This window comes from Bos indicus, chromosome 8, assembly GCF_029378745.1.
Source record: "Bos indicus isolate NIAB-ARS_2022 breed Sahiwal x Tharparkar chromosome 8, NIAB-ARS_B.indTharparkar_mat_pri_1.0, whole genome shotgun sequence".
Classification (NCBI taxonomy): Eukaryota; Metazoa; Chordata; class Mammalia; order Artiodactyla; family Bovidae; genus Bos; species Bos indicus.
In genome coordinates, this window is record NC_091767.1 from 50750097 (window position 1) to 50769834 (window position 19738).

General features: G+C 39.7%; 1 protein-coding gene across 4 annotated transcripts in view; it reads right to left on the bottom strand.

The window, feature by feature from the left end:
- TRPM6 (transient receptor potential cation channel subfamily M member 6) overlaps window positions 1-19738 on the bottom strand; it is a 169946-nt gene that overhangs the window by 5696 nt on the left and 144512 nt on the right. For 3 of the 4 annotated variants that reach the window (XM_070794665.1, XM_070794663.1, XM_019966072.2), the window contains exons 32-38: window positions 19129-19179; window positions 17602-17667; window positions 15236-15522; window positions 14763-14845; window positions 13808-14013; window positions 6843-6894; window positions 1858-1964 (exon numbers count right to left, since the gene is read on the bottom strand). In XM_070794665.1, the coding sequence (XP_070650766.1) occupies window positions 1858-1964; window positions 6843-6894; window positions 13808-14013; window positions 14763-14845; window positions 15236-15522; window positions 17602-17667; window positions 19129-19179 (852 nt within the window). The remainder of the gene's footprint in view (window positions 1-1857; window positions 1965-6842; window positions 6895-13807; window positions 14014-14762; window positions 14846-15235; window positions 15523-17601; window positions 17668-19128; window positions 19180-19738) is intronic. The other variant, XM_070794664.1, reaches the window with a different exon arrangement.

Below are 19738 nucleotides of genomic sequence, written 5' to 3' on the forward strand. Positions count from 1 at the left end.
ATACTATAGTTTGATAATAGCCAACACTTTTTACGTTGCTTCAATCCTTACACCACCTTTATGAGGTAGGTGCTATCATTCCCAGCTAACGGATGAGAATGAGGCCAAGGTCACAAAATTAGTACAAAGTACTCCTGGGATGTGAGCTCAACCTATGGACCCCATGCTCTCATACACTTTCTGAGATGACTTCTTTTTAAAAAAAAAAAAAAAAAAACAGTAAAACATAAACAAAAAGAAAAATCACCCCTACTCCTGTTTTCTGAGCTAAGCTTTTTTAAATTCAAATTACCAAATGTTCGAGTAAATGAGGATATTTCTTATTTCCATTTAAATGTGTTAACTAAGGTTTTACAAGGAAATAAGGATTAGGTCTAGAAATGGAGGAATTCTTGAATGTCTCAAAAGCCACCATGGTAGGGAAAGGCAAGAAGGAAGGGGATGGAGGAATCTTAATCCTACAGAAGAGGTGACTGGACAGAAGCAGTGAGTTATGCCTCAAGTTTCCCTTAATCCTGGCTGATCAGATATAGTCCCTGTGTCCTCAAGAACAAGAAGTGGTCCTGCCCAGGAAACAATGAATCAGAGCTGGGAAGAGGTCAGCACCTGAGGACGCTGAGTTAATGAGCTGGATTCTGGCCTGCGATCATAGGCTGGGAGATCAGCTCCTGCCTCCCAGAGGACCCTTACCTGGAGGCCTGGATGTGGCTTAGTCCAGGCCCCGCTCCCTCCTGGGCTCCTTGTAGTCAGAGAGGAGGTCAACAGGCAGCTCAGCCAATGTGCCGAGGACTGTTCTCTTTGCCCATTTCCACTGTGTGGTTTGTGAGAAGGAGTCCTGGGCAGCCACCAGATGACAGCGAGACCCCACTCTCGGTACCACTCGAGTCTGACATCCTCACCACAACCTCCCCGACCAACAAGCTACTCCCTGCTGGAACTGGAAGCTGTTACCCATCCCAGTCTCCTTCGGCATCGTGTCCACAGGAGCAACTCCTACCTTCAACTCCAACAAGATTAGAAATGGCCTTTCTTTGCTGTAAATTTTCACCTACTCCATCCCAAGTTACAGTGGATGTTGATCTCATACTGATTTCCAATTTGGGGTTCAATCACTTATGATAAGGCTGGAAGGGCTACTCAGCTTAAAAGATGTGAAATTCCATTTTAAGGACAAATGTGGTACAACCTTAGAGAAACAGGGAGTGAACTGAGACAGACATAAAGCGTCCCTTCTGAGATAAGAGGAAAGAATGCAACAGAGCTGGGGCCACCAACTTGGGGCCCACAGACCTCTGGCTATTGCCTTTTATGTTAAGAATATTTTTCTGTGCTAAGTCTATTAGTCTTAGAGAAAGCATGTCACACTATCAAATCAGATTTTAAAAACATATCTTGTAATATATGTTTACAGGAGTAGGTTTTTATCATAAAAAGCACTACTTTAATTGATAGCTGTTGCTTCCCTCCATGCCCCAGCCTCCCAAATGACCAATGAGTAAATAAGAACAGAATAGAAATACTGTGGGCATCACACAAGATCCAAGGGGTGGGGGCACGGCGGGGGGAATCTGCCTCCATCCAATTTTACCCCCAATTAAGTAGGTGGAACTTTTCCCTTAGAGAGACTGTGACAAGCATTGGGCCTGATGTTGTTTTATCACATTTTGGCAGAACCTGAAGTAAATCTCTGTCCTTTTAATCCCTTTAGAGACTTAAAAAATTTGCAGTCAGAAAGTCAGGCCTCGACTGCGAATGAGATAAAAAAGTGATTAAGATTTTCTACTCCATCCCAGGTTACAATGGCTGTTGCTCAATGAGAGATTTACTTAGAGAAAAATAGAATTGTTTGGGGCATACCCGGGAGTTTGAGCTTCCGGCAGCAGGAGTTGCAACGATGTTTTGCAATGAAGTTTCTAATTGCATCTTCCCCTAAATTGGCTGGTCCAAACACCATTCCTCTTGATCTAGAGGAAATATCAGAATATCAATTAGATCACAGCTAAGAAAAAGGAGCTCAACTAGGATTCTCTCAGATACCGAACAGTATCCCATAGTAACCCAGTAAACTTGAAGGAGCCAACAAAGAACAGAGCACTTTGGGGAAGCAACAGTGTTAGGTCTGCACATTTACAATTCAAATGCACTTCAATCTTTGTACCCAACTCCAAGACCTACTGTGAAACTCATTTCCACACTAATCTGATAGAAAAGTGAATTTTCTATGTACCACAGTAAAACAAAATACAGTGAGACCCTTTTTCATGCATATGGGGTGAGAGAATGACATTCACTACCAACTGTTCTACTAGAAAACCCAAAAGGTAAGTATGCAATAAAATAAATTTGCTATTGGCGCACCCCTTCTGAAAAGACTGATGTGCATTGTTTCAAACCCAAATACTGTTCTGAACATAATCAATGTCCTCAAACACAAAAGCCCAACAAAACCCGGCACCCAGGATTCATGGCTCCTTCGATAGCTCCTTCTACTCTGCAAACTGCTATGGCAGTTTTCTGGGCTCTCAGTGAAAAGACATGACAACTAGGAGACAATGATTTTGTGGAAGTAAACTTAGGTGACAAAATTACAAACAGAATCATATATATTAGGCACATTTTGGACACTCTATAAGTGATCTATTATAGATTCTCATAATATTATAAAATTATAATAGATTCCAGGGTCAAAGTTTACCCATTATTAGATCATATACAACTATCATTCTTCGACTGACATGCTACACACCATGGAACACAGCACACCAGAAATACCTCCAAAGAAACTTTATGAAAGCTAATATTTTATTTTAATGACATGCTGAGTGGAAAACAGCACATTTTAAAATCTGAACTCAATTACTGCTCTTAAATACCACGTCTTAAGAAAAAAGAAAAGCAAACTATCACAAAAGGAAACAATAAACTTTGCTTCTAAGGAATGTGGTTTTTCAAAAGGGACGTGGTATAAAAATGGACTTTTTTTTTCCATCTGAGTATTGAAACATTTATCTCAATTTCCACTTCCTTTTGGCAGAATAACAGTAGCTGCTCTGAAGATGTGCCAAGCTCAGAATGAGGGCTGATGTCAGTTTGATCTCAGATTGCCTCTTTGCTCTGAGGCGGGTAGGTGGAGGAAACCTCTTGGGAAGATGACATGAGCAGACACCCAGGATTAACTTTCCTGGTCACTCAATCGCCCTTACACAATACGGCTCTCGCGGTGTTTACCAGGCTGCAAGAGCTGCCTTTTGTTAACTATTCCTCTTTCAGTCCACATGGTAAGGAATCACTTCTTTAAGGTGAAACCAAATGTAGCAAAGAAGTAGAATCACATAGTATTTAGTACCAGAATTCTATGATGCTGATAATGTGAAAAACAAAGGTGGTTTTTGAGTCATTAAAGTTGCAGGATTCCTTTTATAGTCTCTCTGGCATGACCCTATTGGAATATATCACTTTTTGCCTTCCACACTGCCATTTCTTTCCCCCCAGTAAAGCATGAAAGTTTCCAACTTAGAAATGTAACACTGATTCTCAGATTAAAGCTGTAAACTACATCATTTCCCTCTATGAGCTTCATTAAAGTTAAGACAAAAGAATCAAAATTACTATAATATGTATGTATCAGGGGTTCAACCACTCCCTGAGCAGTGGAGAGTGAAGGAAGGTTGTAGGGACACTAACTAATACACCATGCCTACAGCCTTGCAATCTCAGACAACCATGTTTGAAAAAATTTACAACTGTTTTCCAGATTTTTCACAGCACAGGAAAGCAGGTGGTAACTTGGTTTCACATTCGAGGAAATGCTAATTAGTACCATGTACATAGAGATTTAGTAAAGAACATCTCATCATTATCATTTCATACTTGTCAAATGCCTGAAACCATCAATGCAGTAAGAAAAAAAAAAAAAAAAGATGCAATCCCAAACTACCAAAGCACTTGAGGCAACCTCCACTGAGTGAGGAACCAAGGTGAGTGGCCAGAGAGAATTTGGGAGAGAAGGTGTAATGATTTGGTCTTCGCATGCAAGGGCAAAGTTCACATGTTAGGGAAAGTTATGAGACAACAGGCATTAGAGACAATATCAGAATTTGCACCACACAATATCTTCCCTCTTGTAGAGGATCATTCCTTTTCATTGACCCTCTTCTCCTCATAGGCAAGTTACCATCTCCATTGGGCTTCAGTTTTCTCATTTGTGAGCAGGGATTGAAGACATTTCCTTCTAAGGTTATCGTTAAGAGTAAAATAAACAACATGTGACAGCACTTGCTCCTCAAACTTGTTTTTTTTTTTTTTTTGGTGGGGCGGGAGGCTGTAGGCTGCACCGCAAAGCATGCAGGATCTTAGTTCCACTGACCAGGGATGGAACCCACACCCCCGCCCCCCTGTAGTGGAAGCATGGAGTTTTAACCACTGAATCTCCAGGGAAGTCCCTCTCAAACTTTTATTTACACCAAATCACCTGAAGATCTTCTGAAAATTCAGGTTTGTGATTAGGGAAGTCTAGGGAGGGTCTTTTCATTACAAAAGACCCTGATGCTGGGGAAGATTGAAGGCAGGAGGAGAAGGGAACGACAGGATGAGATGGTTGGATGGCATCACCCACACAATGGACATACATTTGATCAAGCTCCGGGAGATGGTGAAGGACAGGGAAGCCAGGCATGCTGCAGTCCATGCAGTCACAAAGAGTCAGACACGACTGAATGACTGAACAACAACAAAGGGAGGGTCTCAAGAGGCTGCATTTCTAACATCTTCCGGTGCTGCTGATGCTATTGGTCCTGGCCCATGCTTTGTGTAGCAAAAATGTAATATATAAGAGGCATCCAGAAATGTGAGCCTCATTGAACTAATCAGATGTAATCCTCCACATTGTGAAAAAATAGTACTTACTATCTTCACCATAAAGATGCAGAACAACTGCACCAAAACTAGGTGATCCCCACAAAAGCAGACAGGCTATAGTGATACCAACCTATCAGCTTCCAGTGTTCCTGGCCTCAAGCCATTAAAAAACGTCTGCTATCAGCCAGAGGCTCCCAACCCTGACTGCCCATTAGAACCACATGGGAAACTTTTGAAAAATACAGACATCAGGGTCCCATCCTGAGATTCTGACTTGAGGATAATTCTGAGCAGCTTTTTTTTTTAAAGTTCCCTATGTGACCCTAATAGAAATTGAGACACACTGGCTTATAGAATGCAATTAAATACTCAGCTGTCAAGAGGAATAATATAATCTTCTTAGAATTCGAAAAGTTGGAAATATTCAGGTCATATTAAATATACATACCAAGGTCAAAATTTAATAAATGATATACATAAAGTATACATAAACTCGATTCATTATATATGCAAAAATTTTCACTGCAAAATTATACAAAGTTTCTACTACAAACTCTTGGGCATACAGGACCACTGAAGAAATACTACATATTTTTAGCTAAAAAAAATAGCAAAGTCTTTATCTGTACACTAAGGGTTACAACATGAACTCCAGGGTCAAATATCATGGGGTTTGGATGCAGAGGAGCAATATAGCTCACTTTTATCTTCTCTAGCTCACCTGATGCAAAGAAACAGCTAATACACTTTTAGACGTACTTCCTTGTAGAGACACCTACAGATGGCACCATATTTAGATTAATCATTCAGTAAAAGAATATAGCATTAAAGTAGTGAATAACTACAATATGAGTCCATGGGAGGGAAATAAAAGTTTCAGAGTTCATCATATAGAAATCACCCATTTTTATAAATATATGTATATATACAGACACTCATACACACAACCCACAGACCAAGTTTAGACACTTAGGACAACTAAGAAATTAAAATGTCATATGTTAGCAGTTCTCAAAAGTGTGGGCTTTAGGCCAGCAGAATTAGAATCATCTGGGAACTTGCGACATTATGTGAACCCATCCCAAACCCACTGAATTAGAAACCAGGGACAAGAGCTGGAGGTAAAGGGCAGCAAACTATGTTTTAACAAGCTCTCCGGGTAATTATGATGCAAGTTTATGTTTGAAAACCACTGTCATTTTTCTATATTGATCCATCCTTAATCACTACTTTTTTCCTTAATCATCACTTCTTTTTACTCCACCGTTAATACCACCTCAGATCCTTTATTTCCAAGAGCTCCCAAAAGCCTGCTCATGGGATAAAATGTCCATGGGAATTCAAAGGACAGGCAGATGACACATCTTTCTGTAGAATTTACCGTCCTGAATTAATAGACAACCTGATGACTCCATATCTAAACCCCACTGTTTGGGCCTCTCACAGACTTGCTGTTACTAAATAGCACACTTTCTGCCCCCAGCTTTAATTTTATAGGCATGTGATGGAAGACACTACCCATGACAAGAATACAATGACTCCATTGTGAAGACAACAAAGGAAACTGTCTCTCCTACCACACTGTCTTCATGTCAAAGCCTATGGAGGCTGAACTTACCCATATTTCTCCTTTGTCTGGGATACTAGAAAACTCAGAGTCAAATTTGCAACACAGTTCTGGCTACAACATTGGTCTTTATACAATTTCCATTTCTGTGTACTAACAACTCCAGATTTAATCATATTCTGCTTATTTTTTGGCCCCTATTTCCTAAGCCATACATTCTTTAAAACTGTATTTTAAGTCTTACTGTATTTTATCATATTTGGATACAAATATTTGGGGATATAGATACAGACATTGATAAAACCTGCCTCAAAATCTTCCTAGGATCTAGGCAAGATATATAAGTGCTTAAAAATTATGTTTAAGAAATCATGTACAATGTGTCAAGTGCAATTTTCCAGATGATAAATTAACTTACTGTTTGTCTTCAGGTTTTATTACAGACGGATCTGTCAAATTTTCTCCAACACCTCCAAAGAAAAAGAAAATTCATTTAGTAAATGGGGAGTTTCACTTTTTCAGAAATTCAAGAAAATAATAACCAAGTTTTATTTCCTTTCTTTAAACCTACATCCACACTGTGGTAAATTCAACATCATGTGAATTTACTATACCATAAAAATTGTCCAAGCAAGTTTGAAAACTTCAGTTAATGCACTATCTCCTGCAACCCCGTCTATTACGCTATAATAAACCTCTAGGCTACAAATGAGTGTATTTTGATGTGTTCACAGTTACTGATAATGGCATCCATCATTCATTTATCACTTGTATACACCAGACTAGTTTTATTTTTTCTAACTCTTGGCAATCATGAAAGAAAAGTATTAGTATGCTGATAGCCTTATTTTACCAATGAGTACACTGATGTTCAAAGATATTAAGCAATCTGTCAGAGGTTGCACAGACCACAAGAGGTCATAACAGGATTCAAGCTGGGCCAAAGCCTGTGTCCCTCCCCCTAGCCCATGGTCTCTTTAGATGGAGTCCATCAGTGCTCAGCAAAGTGCAAAGTACTGTGTGGTTCTGCAGATACCCACCTGTGGTCCATCAAAGACACACAACAAATGCTATTTTTACAACGTTTACAAACCGAAGAATACAAACAGCCTACATTCTTGATCTGGGTGCTGGTTACACACATGTGTTCAGTTGTGGAAATTCTTTGAGATGTACACATATGCTGTGTTCACTTTCTTGAATGAATGTGATCCTTCAGTAAATTTTACTTCTTTAAAAAATGGCACCAAAGCATAAAAAGACAATGTAAGTGTAATTTAAAATGAACGTTTATTAAAACAGGGATCAACATCAAAGTGACTCTCTGTTATTAAATGCAAGTGGTGGTGAGACTGACTTCCAATGGGAGCATTTTCACAAGTGAGCCAGTCAGACGGGTTGAGTACACCACGTGGGCATAAGCCAGCAATTTCTGAGACCATACTCTAATCAGCACTGGTTCTCTTGGCTTGGAAGAGACCAACCTCATGGGAAATCCACTTAAAATCACATAAAATGTAAAACATTATTATGTGTTTCTATTTGGTTAAGAAAAAAAAACCAAAACAACATGTTTCTAACAACTACTTTAAAAAAGAAAGGTTTTTACCATGTTCTGTACTTTTTCCATATGCTGATACCTTTCACAGGAAAATGTAATCCTTATAATTTATAGACCATTCCCCTGAGAAACTGACTTTCCTAAAACAGGTTAGGAAAATAACCTGTTTTAAGTTGGGGATAGGGGGCAGGTAGGGGTTCCAACTTTTTTTGTATCATGACACTTTGTCAGCCTGATGAAGTTAAGGGAACCCCTTCTCAGAATAAATGTTTTAAAATGTATAATTTGAATATGTACAATTACAAAGGAAACCACGATATTGAAATACAGTGATTAAAATATTTTTAAAATATTTTGTAATACATGTGCTTCTTTTTCAGCACATTAGCTAACAGGATCAAGCACAAGTCTAATAACACTATAATATTCAAGTAATAAAAATACAATCTGTATTTTGAGAAAAATATTTGCCATGTTAACATCTGTAATTGCTATTGCAAACAGTCATGGGTACTGCCAATACCACTGTGGTTTGCTGTCTCCATTATAATTGAAGGAAATGATAACTTTCAGCTATAGGTTAGTATAAAGGTATAACTGTTTTTTCATCAAAGTTCACAGACCCTCAGACTTCTACCCAGGGACCCTTTAAGAACCCCTAGCTTAGAATCTCTTTGGGCACTGATTCTAAATAGGAAAGGGAAAATAAGTCTGAAACATAGACTCACGTGGAAGTATGCAAATGTGCTTTCTTTTTTAAAGAAAATGTCATAGGAAGAAGCTGGGCCTTTTATAGTTTTCTCATTATAGATATAAGAAGAAACAGTGTAGCAGGACACTAACTATATAGTAAACATGCAGTAAATAAAAAGAACAACTTTGTTTAACTATTTTAGTAAATAAATAGCACTATGTAGTAAGTAAAAAAACAAGACATCCCATGTATGACCAATAGAGAGTGAAGGCCACAAATCCTTCACACATCTAAGCTCAGACCTGATTTTATGCCTACAGCTTCCAGCAATGATGAAAGCTTTAGGCTGATGTCTGAGTAAATTGTAAATTTAAGTTGGAGATACGCACAGTACTGAAAGAATTGGGGAAAGGGGGACTATACAGTGGGGAAAAAGTCTATCAAAATCATACCAGCTTCCATTTCTTTTCAGTCTTGTAGCCTGTTAAATAGGAAGAAGTCAAAGGGTCCAGGTCTCACCCACAGCCTCATCAGTCTCTAGCTATGTAATCTGGACACCTTCTTTAATCTCTCTGTGTTTCAGTTGTATCATCTGAAAGTGTGAATAATCATGGGCCTTATCTTATAGGTTACTGAGAAGATTACATGAACCAGCATATAAACTGCTTAGCAAAACAGAAGAAGGTGAAACATGTCAACTGCTCTTTTTATTGTCTTTATTCTATCAAGGGACTTCCCTGGTGGCTCAGTGGTAGAGAATCTGCCGGCCAATGCAGGAGATACAGGAAGACCCTCTGGAGGAGGAAATGGCTACCCACTCCAGTATTCTTGCCTGGGGAATCCCATGGACAGAAGAGCCTGGCGGGCTACAGTCCATGGGGTTGCAAAAGGAGTCAGACACAACTGAGCAACTAAACAACAATTCTATCAAAAGCTCTTGTGAAGTAAAGTTCTGTTTTCTTACCACTGATAAAACCAGGCTCTAATGATCTAATGTTTCCTAATGAATAGAACCTCCTCTAAGACTGAGGGTGAAGAGTATCCACAAACCTCTACATCCCTAAACCCAATCTGACAGCTCAAAGCTTAACTGCTAAACACATCTATCAAGACCCGTGAATGGCAGAAGGGGGATTGCAGTGAGTGGAAAACAGAAAACAGTTCAGAGAACCAACTATGCTGTACCCTCACGCCCACCCCGGCCTCTCCCAGCTACACAGGAGTCACTCAATAGGCAAACTCTAACACAGGTGCCTATCCTATCCACACACCTGTGTGTGTGTGTCAGTCGATCAGTCATGTCCACCTCTGTGGGACCCCATGGACTGTAGCCTGCCAAGCTCCTATATCCATGGGATTCTCCAGTCAAGAATACTAGAGAGGGTTGCCATTCCCTCCTCCAGGGGATCTTCCCAACCCAGGGATCAAACCCAGGTCTCCTGCATGGCAGGCAGATTCTTTACTGCCTGAGCTACCAGGGAAGCCCACCCACACACCTAGATATCTGGAAAATGTGAAAGAAAATAAGACATTTTAACATCTAAAAATTCCAGTGGTATCTCTTTACTGGCATTAACAGAGTATATGCCGATGTACAGGCAACACACAGCACGGCCTTATGAGAAACTCAGAGACTTACATTCTGATCCCAAGCGCTTTGGGATACATCAGTGAACTTCCATATCTATGGAAAGAAGTTACTTCCCTGGTAGCAGCAGAATTGTACCATGATGATGCTGCTGCTAAGGCTGACTTATACTGAAAACTGCTTTGTTGAATAAAAAATTAATAGCCCCAAAAGTTCTTTGTGTCAAGCCTTAACAAAAAAAACAAAAAAAACAAAAAAAACAAAAAAAAACCGCCACAGACCACTGTAATTTCAAATACAATTGTTTTTCATTCCTATTGCTGGGAATAAAATATTAGATTTCACATGTAATAATGATGATTCAGGCTCTCACATGTAGGGTTTTTAAAGAGAATGAGACTGGAATAGTACAGTATCACTACAAGTGATCAGAAATTAGTCAAGCCTCCATAGATGAACCTATGGCCGTTTCATGTTGATGTTTGGCAGAAACCAACACTATATTGTAGAGCAATTATCCTTCAATTAAAAATAAATAAATTTAATTATAACAAAAAGGAAAAAAAAAAAGAAATTAGTCTAGCCTCTCCCTAAATTCAGCTTCCTGGCCTGATGTGGAGGCTGAGTTATGACTGGCACTCTCTGGAATAAAATAAAGAGAAGAACAGAAGAAACCGAATGAATAAATGGGCAGAGTATTTCTCATTCCTTCTTTCCCTCAAAGCAAGAGGGAGCCACAGCAAGCTGATCAGGGCTTCATTCTACAAAGGCCGAAGCTGGGATGTCCTTTAAGTTACCACCAGGACTACACAGCTAAAAGGAGACTGCCCACAACAGAGTAACTGCCATGTTAACAAGCCACACAGAGATTAACCCTGAGAACAACAGCTACATTTACTGTGTCGGGAACTTGCCTCATTTCGGCCCCTGAACAACCCTGTGAGTTAAGTGCATAACATGATTTATCCCAATTACAAATGAGGAAGTGGAACTCAAAGTGGTTGCCCTCTCGTCATGCAGCTAATTCATGGCTCCACCATGAATTAGCTGGGGGTGGAGCCCCCAGGACCGTGACTTCAGAACTTCTCCTAACTGCAGCTGACTGGCCTTTCAGTCTCCACTCCCTGCCACCCAGACAACGCACATTGTCTCTCCAAAGACTAGAAATACTACGCAATTAAATACAAAACATAACTGAACTTAAAACTTGTTATCATATTTTAAGACTACATTCTATTCTCCCATTTTTCCTTTCCAACCTGGTTTGAGTTAAATATATTAATGCACATAAGCCTTTAGCCAAGTACTTGACACAAAATAACTAGGAAATGTTAGCTAGTAGCAGTAGGATTATAACTGCTTATAATTACTATTATAGGATTCACATTCTTCCATAAATTCAGGGCTAAACAATTGGCAAAACACTCCAATAAGTATCTCAATTTCTTCATGCTCATTCTATGATGTCCATTCTTCCCTTCTTTGAAGGTCAGTGTTTTGACATAGTTTATTTGGAGTGGCCTATTTCTGCAGTTCACATAATTGCCCAGCGAAAAAATAAAGTTAATTCCTTTTTCCCCCCAAGACTATCAACGCAGTATTTGTTCTGTTTAATGTCACTTTGGGTTACTAAGAGACATAAAAATCCCCAAACATAAACATCATTAAACAAAAACCTATTCAAGTGGAATACAAAACACACTGAAGAGTCATCATTAATTCCTTAAAGTTTTTCTTTGGTTGTTTTTTGGTTTGTTTTTTACTTTTTAAACATCTCCACCCAAACCTCAAAGCACAGACACTCAAGTACAGATGAAAACAATCAACCTTTCCCCAACATGAGCTACAAAAGCAGATGCCTAGGGCATCAGTGTGCTGGGTTTACATGGATCATGTACTTGCTGGCTTAAAACGGAATCATCTTGACTGTTTTAACTTTGTTTATATTGCTTCTTAAAATATTGTGTTTGAGGGTTAGAAATATAACTCAACCTTGTGAGCAGCACAGATATGAAAGGACAGAAGGACTTATGTGTCATTTGAAAAGTGTATATATATATATATATATATATGTATATATGTATGTATATATGTGTATATATATACACTTTTCAAATGACACATAAGTCCAAATGACACATATATGTGTGTGTGTGTGTGTATATATATATGTGTGTGTATATCTATATATATATATACACAGACACATCCTTGAGCACATGGCACAAATTTCAATCAAAATGGGTTTGCAGTCTCAGCGGACATTGCTCACGATGCCCCAGGATTGCCTGCTCATCTCATCTGTCTCCAGCCTTCAAGCCTGGTTTTGGCATAGAATCCCAGGTCTGGAGAAATGGAAAAGTCAGAGAGGACAAGGAAGAGACCAGATTTTTTTTTTTTAATTAATAAATAAAAGGAATCAGAACATGGTAATATTCTTATGGATCTGAAACTTACAAAGAAATAAAAGAACAGTTACAAAGAAAGAGCATGGGTGATCAAACCAGCTTAAGCCTGCGTCCTGGCTCCCTCTTAGGTAACTGTGCAACCTTGGGCAAGTTATTTAAACTTTCAGGACATAAATTCCCCGTAATATCTACCTTGAGGTGCTGCTTCTGGGATTAAATGAGATAACTTCTATGAAAGTTCCTGGGCTAAATCCCTTATTTGAAACCAAAGCCCCAGTCAGCGAGCCCGGGGACTAAACTTTGACCTTAATACATATCTCCTTCTGTCCCTCAAGGAAAGCCTACTAGAGATACTTTGTTTCGTGCCGCAGGATTATAAGTCACATGTGAGGTGTTGCTGGTAGAGAGATGCACTGATCAAAGCCTTCCATTAAATAACAGTGCACTGCGTTGCCTCTCCCAGACCGAGTCTGTACTTTCAGACCGAGTCTGTACTTTGCTGTATCAAGGTACACAGCAAAGAGAGCAAGCTAAATTATAAACTGCTGAAGTACGGAGCTCAAAATCATGAAAAGTGACCAGAATTGCAACTTTCCTACACATATTAATGCATGCCTAAGTGTTATTGTGCACTTAAGTCCAAAGAAAAGCCAGAAAACTAGAAATCTGGTACAAAAATCATTCTCCTGTTTAGATTAACATTTTTGATAACTTTAAGTTCTAGGCCAATAATCATCTGCCTATATCATCTGCTCCTGATCATCACTGTACAATGTCTCTGACATAAATGGCCCTACCACATATCAAAGCTAGACAGAGCAACTCCATACATGACCTATCCTGGTTCTCACAGGATCTCTCAGGATACCTGCCTGATTCTACCCACTTAGGACAGTTCCACAAACAGTAAATAAATTCAGAAAACTGATACCATCTTCTGTTTTCAAATTAAAAAAAAAAAAAAAAAGTACGTACTGCCAAGGAATGTCCCCACTGACAGATCTTAACTGTGACTTTAAGAAAGAGCTAGGGGCAAATGTAGGTGACAATGACAAGGAGAAAGCAGTCCTTGGTCTGTGTTTCCTGAACTTTGCCTCATGCTTACTCTATCAAATCCTCAGCTATCAATCACCTTGCAAATCTAAAACCAGCAGCTCTCCCCGAGTATACTCATAGGTCCAGTGAGAGAAAGCCAACATCAGCTCCTCCAAGGTGTTGCTGGGGGCAATTTCATCACCGTTGTTGTTGTTGTACTTCCGGAACTCCCCCGTCATATACTTCTCGATGGTCAACCACTGCTGGGCTGAATGGCAGTAAATTAAGAAAACTTCCAGGAACCTATGAGGAGGGAAGAGAGGTCACGGTTTTCCCACCAGGCAGCAAAGGTAGGAGTTATATATTGCTGAACAGAGAACAGCAGAGGAGATGTCCTAGCCTGACTGAGTAGCCGCAGCGCACATGCCCCTGCCTTTCTATTGAAAAAAATGCGATGCAAAGATTTGGAGCTTTCCCCACGCTCACCCACCTCCCTGCTCTTCCAGGAACTCTCATGAGTACTGGATTCAACTTTCCTTGCCTTGCTGTATGAAGTTCCTTGTAAATGGAACAATAAAACTTTACTGTAAGTCCTCAGCACTGAACTATGATCTGTGTTGCTAAATGAATCCAAGAACATGGAAACACTCAGGTGAAAGTATAAGAGTTCATTCCTTTAAAGTTCCTAATTTTTATAAGATAACTAGGAGAGGAAACTATGCTTACAATAGAAGTGTTTTCCTGCCATAATGTTTCTGGATATTAGTTAACAACACCCAAGATCTGCCTGCTTTCGTAATCGAGAGGTTAGTTATGGCCTCTGCTTGATCTGCTCTTTTCCACTCACATAAATTCAGTGATTTAAGCCAAACATCCCTGGGATGTCTACTTCTCTTTTTACTGTCTCCAAGGATGATCTAAAGAAGAAAACAAAATTAAGGTCATGGGGAACTTCCCCATGAGTCTGGTATTTCTTGTGACCAACAGTGGAACAACGAAATTGACAGAAATCCCTACTTAAGATGAAGTGCCACGTGCCAATATTTCCTCACCTTGGAGTGTAGGGAATGGTTTGTGGTTTTACTTGGTTGAAGGTATAGATCAGTTTTTGAGCAGCTCTTTGTTGTTGAATTTCCTGCAAAATAAGGAGCATTGACAAAAATATTGGTTTACTACCACATGCCTACTAATGAATGATCACAGAATTACTAGAAGACTCCCAGGTGTGATTTTTAGCCTTACTCAGCTTCCATCACTACCCACTCCAAAAGTAAAAGCTAAAAATAATAAAATACCACCACCTCCAAATATTGGAGTGGGTAGCTTTTTCCCTTCTCCAGAGGATATTCCCAACTCAGGAATCGAACCAGGGTTTTCTGCATTGCAGGCAGATTCTTTACCAACTGAGCTATCAGGGAAGCCCCAATTTCAAGATCTCTTGGGTTGAAGTAATGGCCTTCAACCAGGACAGAGCCAGATTTCCTTTCTTCGACCTGTCCATCTGGGCTCTGGGTCTCTGACTCACCCTAAGGCAAAGATGAAGCACAGTACTCTCCTGGAAGATTTCGTGCCATGTCTGCACAACCTCAGGAAGAAAGGACTTCACAATGAAAACCTGCCCTGGCTTGAGGATGTCATCCTCAGACCAGGTGCTAATGACTCTCATGGCTTTGCGAAGGCCACCATCCATCTCCTCTTGGGACAACACCTGGATCATAGCAGATCTCCCCCGCTGGGACCAAGAAGACATGCTTTTATCCAGATTTAAGGGAGAACTCTCCTCCAGCCTGTAGACCGTTACTTCTTCTCCTGCTGCAAAGAGAAATGCAGGGGAGGGGTTCAATGAGACTCATGTCTGTGACATGAACGGCCTCCTAAATATCAACTCAGAAGAATCGATTCAGTTTCCCAAAGGATCAGAGGGTAATGGGAATTGCATCTGTTCAGGGTCAGGTACAGACATCTGGCTGTGTCAAAGTCCAGTAAAGAGGGAGAGGAAAAATGAACCAGGTGTTAGGTGTCACATAAGAATTAAGTTGTTCTTATTATAGATTATAGCTAGATGAAAATAAAATCAGAGTATCAAGGCTATGCTTCTTTTGTTAAAGACAGTACTCTTAAAGAGACAGTTCAAACCCCGTGTTTACTATCATCCCCCTTAGGAGTTGTTTTAGACTGTTTTTTTTTTTTCCTAACTGTCCCTTCCCTGACATTTTAATACCAAGGATATACTGTATATCTGTTTATAAACTCTGAGTGTGTGTGTATCTGTGCTTTACACACGAAAATAAAAAGATGTTTTTGCTCCCTTGGGGGTGATATTACCCCACTGAGATGGGTTAAAGTTAGAAGCAAAGTCATACCCCAGAACCTTTCCCTCCTTTCTTTGTGCCTTTGCACAAGTTATGTAAAGCCTCACTTTGCTCATCAGTACAATGGAAGTGTTATTAAAAGAGCCACTTCATTAGGTGGTTATAAAGATTAAATATGGTAACACGGCTAATGTGAAGCAGACTCGCAGTTACAAACCCAATCCCACTTTAAAGATTTTACACCCACGTGTTCTCTAACTGCTCTGCAGCTTCCAATTTTAGGCTGTTGAACAGGGAGCCATTCTTATGGGGCCTAGGCTCCACCTAATATAGTGTGCAACGCTTCCTGACAGAGGTAACATACTACAGAAAACTTCTGTCTGGCCTGTGTTCTCCTTACACCTCAGTTTCAAATGGCTTTTATTATAAAACACTGTACTGGCTTTTCTTATGAAATATTGTATAAAACACTTTACAAAGAAAAGAATCTATTCGCTCACTCTTGCATTTAATTGCTTACCAAAGAACATGTCTAGGTAATGCTTAGTAACATGCTTTTGAATATTTATTCTTGGTGCCCAGATAAATGGCACTGGAGATCTCTTTAGAGTTCTAAATACCTAGAGGATTTAGAACAAAGCTAGTGAGTTATACAACCAGTTGTGGAGACAAGTGGAAGGAGAAATCATCAACAATCAGAAGCCACCTGATCTGTCCTTATGTGAAGGATGCGAGAAAATCAAGATCAAGGACAGTGCAGGGACCCTTGTTATGTTGTCAAGTGGCAGGACAGAGAAATGCCAGTAGCCATGGCTAACATGGCACCCCACTCCAGTACTCCTGCCTGGAAAATCCCATGGACGGAGGAGCCTGGTAGGCTGCAGTCCATGGGGTCCGTAAGAGTCGGACATGACTGAGCGACTTCACTTTCACTTTTCACTTTCATGCATTGGAGAAGGAAATGGCAACCCACTCCAGTGTTCTTGCCTGGAGAACCCCAGAGACGGGTGGGCTGCCGTCTCTGGGGTCGCACAGAGTCGGACACGACTGAAGCGACTTAGCAGCAGCAGCAGCACGGCTACCATAAGTTTGTTTTTCTCTACTACTCCAGCCTTTAAAAATCACGTTTGTTCTCTGAGCTAAGAGCAATTAGTTTACATGAAACAAAACAAACAAATTAAAAGCAATATACCAAGCATTTCTCTTTAGATGTCTGTTAGCTTCTTCTGTATTGACATTGAATGCTTTCTCCTCTGTTTATTACGTATGACTGGTTGGTTCTTTTCTATTCTACTTTTTCCAGCCTTAAATCAGTGAATGCCCGGTGCAACAGTATTGCTTTTTCCCCCAACTGCTGCTCATTATAGTCCTGTCCCCATAGTATATTAGGTTTTGAGCCTAGATACCAGCCAGGCAGTTAATAAGAGTTTCCATTTTAGGAAATTAATATTGCTAAACTGCAACCATGGGTAAAAGAATATCTTCAACTAAAATTATGCAAAATGTTTTCTCCTATGATTCACTCAGATGTTCTGCCTTTGCCCTGGCACAACCTCAAGAAGGTAGAAACGGCACTCACCAAACAGTTGGATTGGTGTAAACGGTATGGTCTGAGAAAGCCTCATTAAATTGTTCCTTTCAATGGCTGCAAACAAAAGCAGATTTACTATTTTAAGTATGCATCAGTAGACTGAATTTATAGAAAGACTTCCCACATCAATATACTCATATAATGCTACAATATTTTATTTTGAAGACCCTTTAGTTGTTCCTTTATCAAAAACAGTATCTATAATACAGTATTTAAAATAAACTATGCCTTAAACAGGAAGGATATCCCAGTTTTAGTAACAGATTATATAAGATTATCTAGTAAATCCTGAGCTAGGGTTGTCACCTACACCCTCCTGAATAGCAAATACCACACTAATCCATACATATGTGGAACTTGCTTTTAAAGAGCATTTTAATCTGTGGTCTTCATTCTCTGGTTTTTCTTTTCCAGATCAAACTAGTGCACAGTGGGCTGTGGGGACATCTACTGTTGATTTTCAGAGTTCATTTTCTTTTCCCGGAGAGAGCTGAAGACTAATTTTAATTAGAAGCAAGTGATCTGAATTTTCCTGTTAAGAGTTGTATCCTAACAGATCAGAATCAATGTCAGTTACAGTGTTCCTCACCAGAGACTTTCTTCAGCTGACAGCTGGAGTCAAAATAACAGATTACTGCTGAGCTGAAACACCCAGTTATGAGAGCCTGGAATGTGGAGTCTGAAATCCACTGAAACACTATTCACTACAGAGGAAAATTCAGGATAAGGTAGCCTATTGCCGAACCCTGAACCCATGACCTTGATATAATAATAATGGTAATTATCACACCAATACACTTGTACTCTTGTACTCAGCTTTAAGAGTGTATAAAAAGTTCACTCGTGTAGTATCTAATCCAATGCTGAAAGCAATGATACCCAAAAGACCACCAAATGGCATGAGTCCAGTTGGTTGTTACATTACTTTGCATTTCAAAGGGTTTCCTTTATTCTCAACTAGCCCTTTGGCAGATTGCTCCTCAGGAAGGGCAAGTACAATTATTCCCACTTTGAAAGAAAGACTACTGAATCACTGTGAAACGATGTTGCTTAAGAGAGTCAAGACCCTTGACGTCTTGTTTAATAACATCCCTTAAGGTGTCTTTGTTGAACACCCCCTGTGGGGCTGGCATTCATTCAGTGGTTCTGTTCACTGAGGGCCCAGTAAGGGTACAAAACCCTGCCTTAGAGAACCAGCCCCAGGCCTGTCTCCTCTCCAGCCCAAAACACAAAGATCTCTGGTTTTGACCTTGTAAGGAATTTTCAGATCTCAAGGTCATCTTTCCCTTTTACAATTTGGAACTTACCAATACAAACTTTTTTTTTTTAAATTCAAAACTTCTTAAATCCTAACAACTTGCTTTCCCAATAAACCTGAATATGTTCTCATCAGAGTAAACAACTTTTCAAGTTGGAGCCATATCAACACCACAAATTCATTAATGCTTTTGTTTCCAAATGCAGTCTCACACACATCTAGTTCCATTGATACATCCATGTGTACATGCATCCTACCTGAATAATGATGGTGAGGCTCTTGAGGGCTTTTTAAGGAGTCTGAGATTTCTGAAATTACAGAGAAGATTGACATTTTAATTATTTGGCTGGAGATAAATACATACTTATGAATATATTGCCTTCAAAGTTATTATTGAACAGGTTAATCAGAACGGCTTCTCGGTTTTCGAAAAAGATTGTCTAATATCCTTTAACCACATTATCGTGCATGGTATCCTGACAGCTTCCAATCATCAATGCAATATCTCCAAATATATTTATATAGGGAATTGAAGAAAGACAGGTAATATTAGCCTCAAAGATGTATTTCCTCTGAACCAATTACACCTCTGGGTTGCAGAAGGCACGCAGCTGCCCATCACATTTCACGACATCCCAGAAGCACAATTCTCTGAGCTCCCTGCCAAGATGCAGTGCCCACATAAAGACGTTATTAATATCAAGTTATTAGCAGACTACTTCACTGACTTAAGAATGACAACAAAATGATGAAAACATATTAAGAGGTATATATCAGAAACAAAGGAGGTGGAAGGGAAGGTGACAGCAAGGGATTTGTGTGGTTACAGAAGGACTGCGTGTTGGGAATACCTCTTGCAAGTTCAAC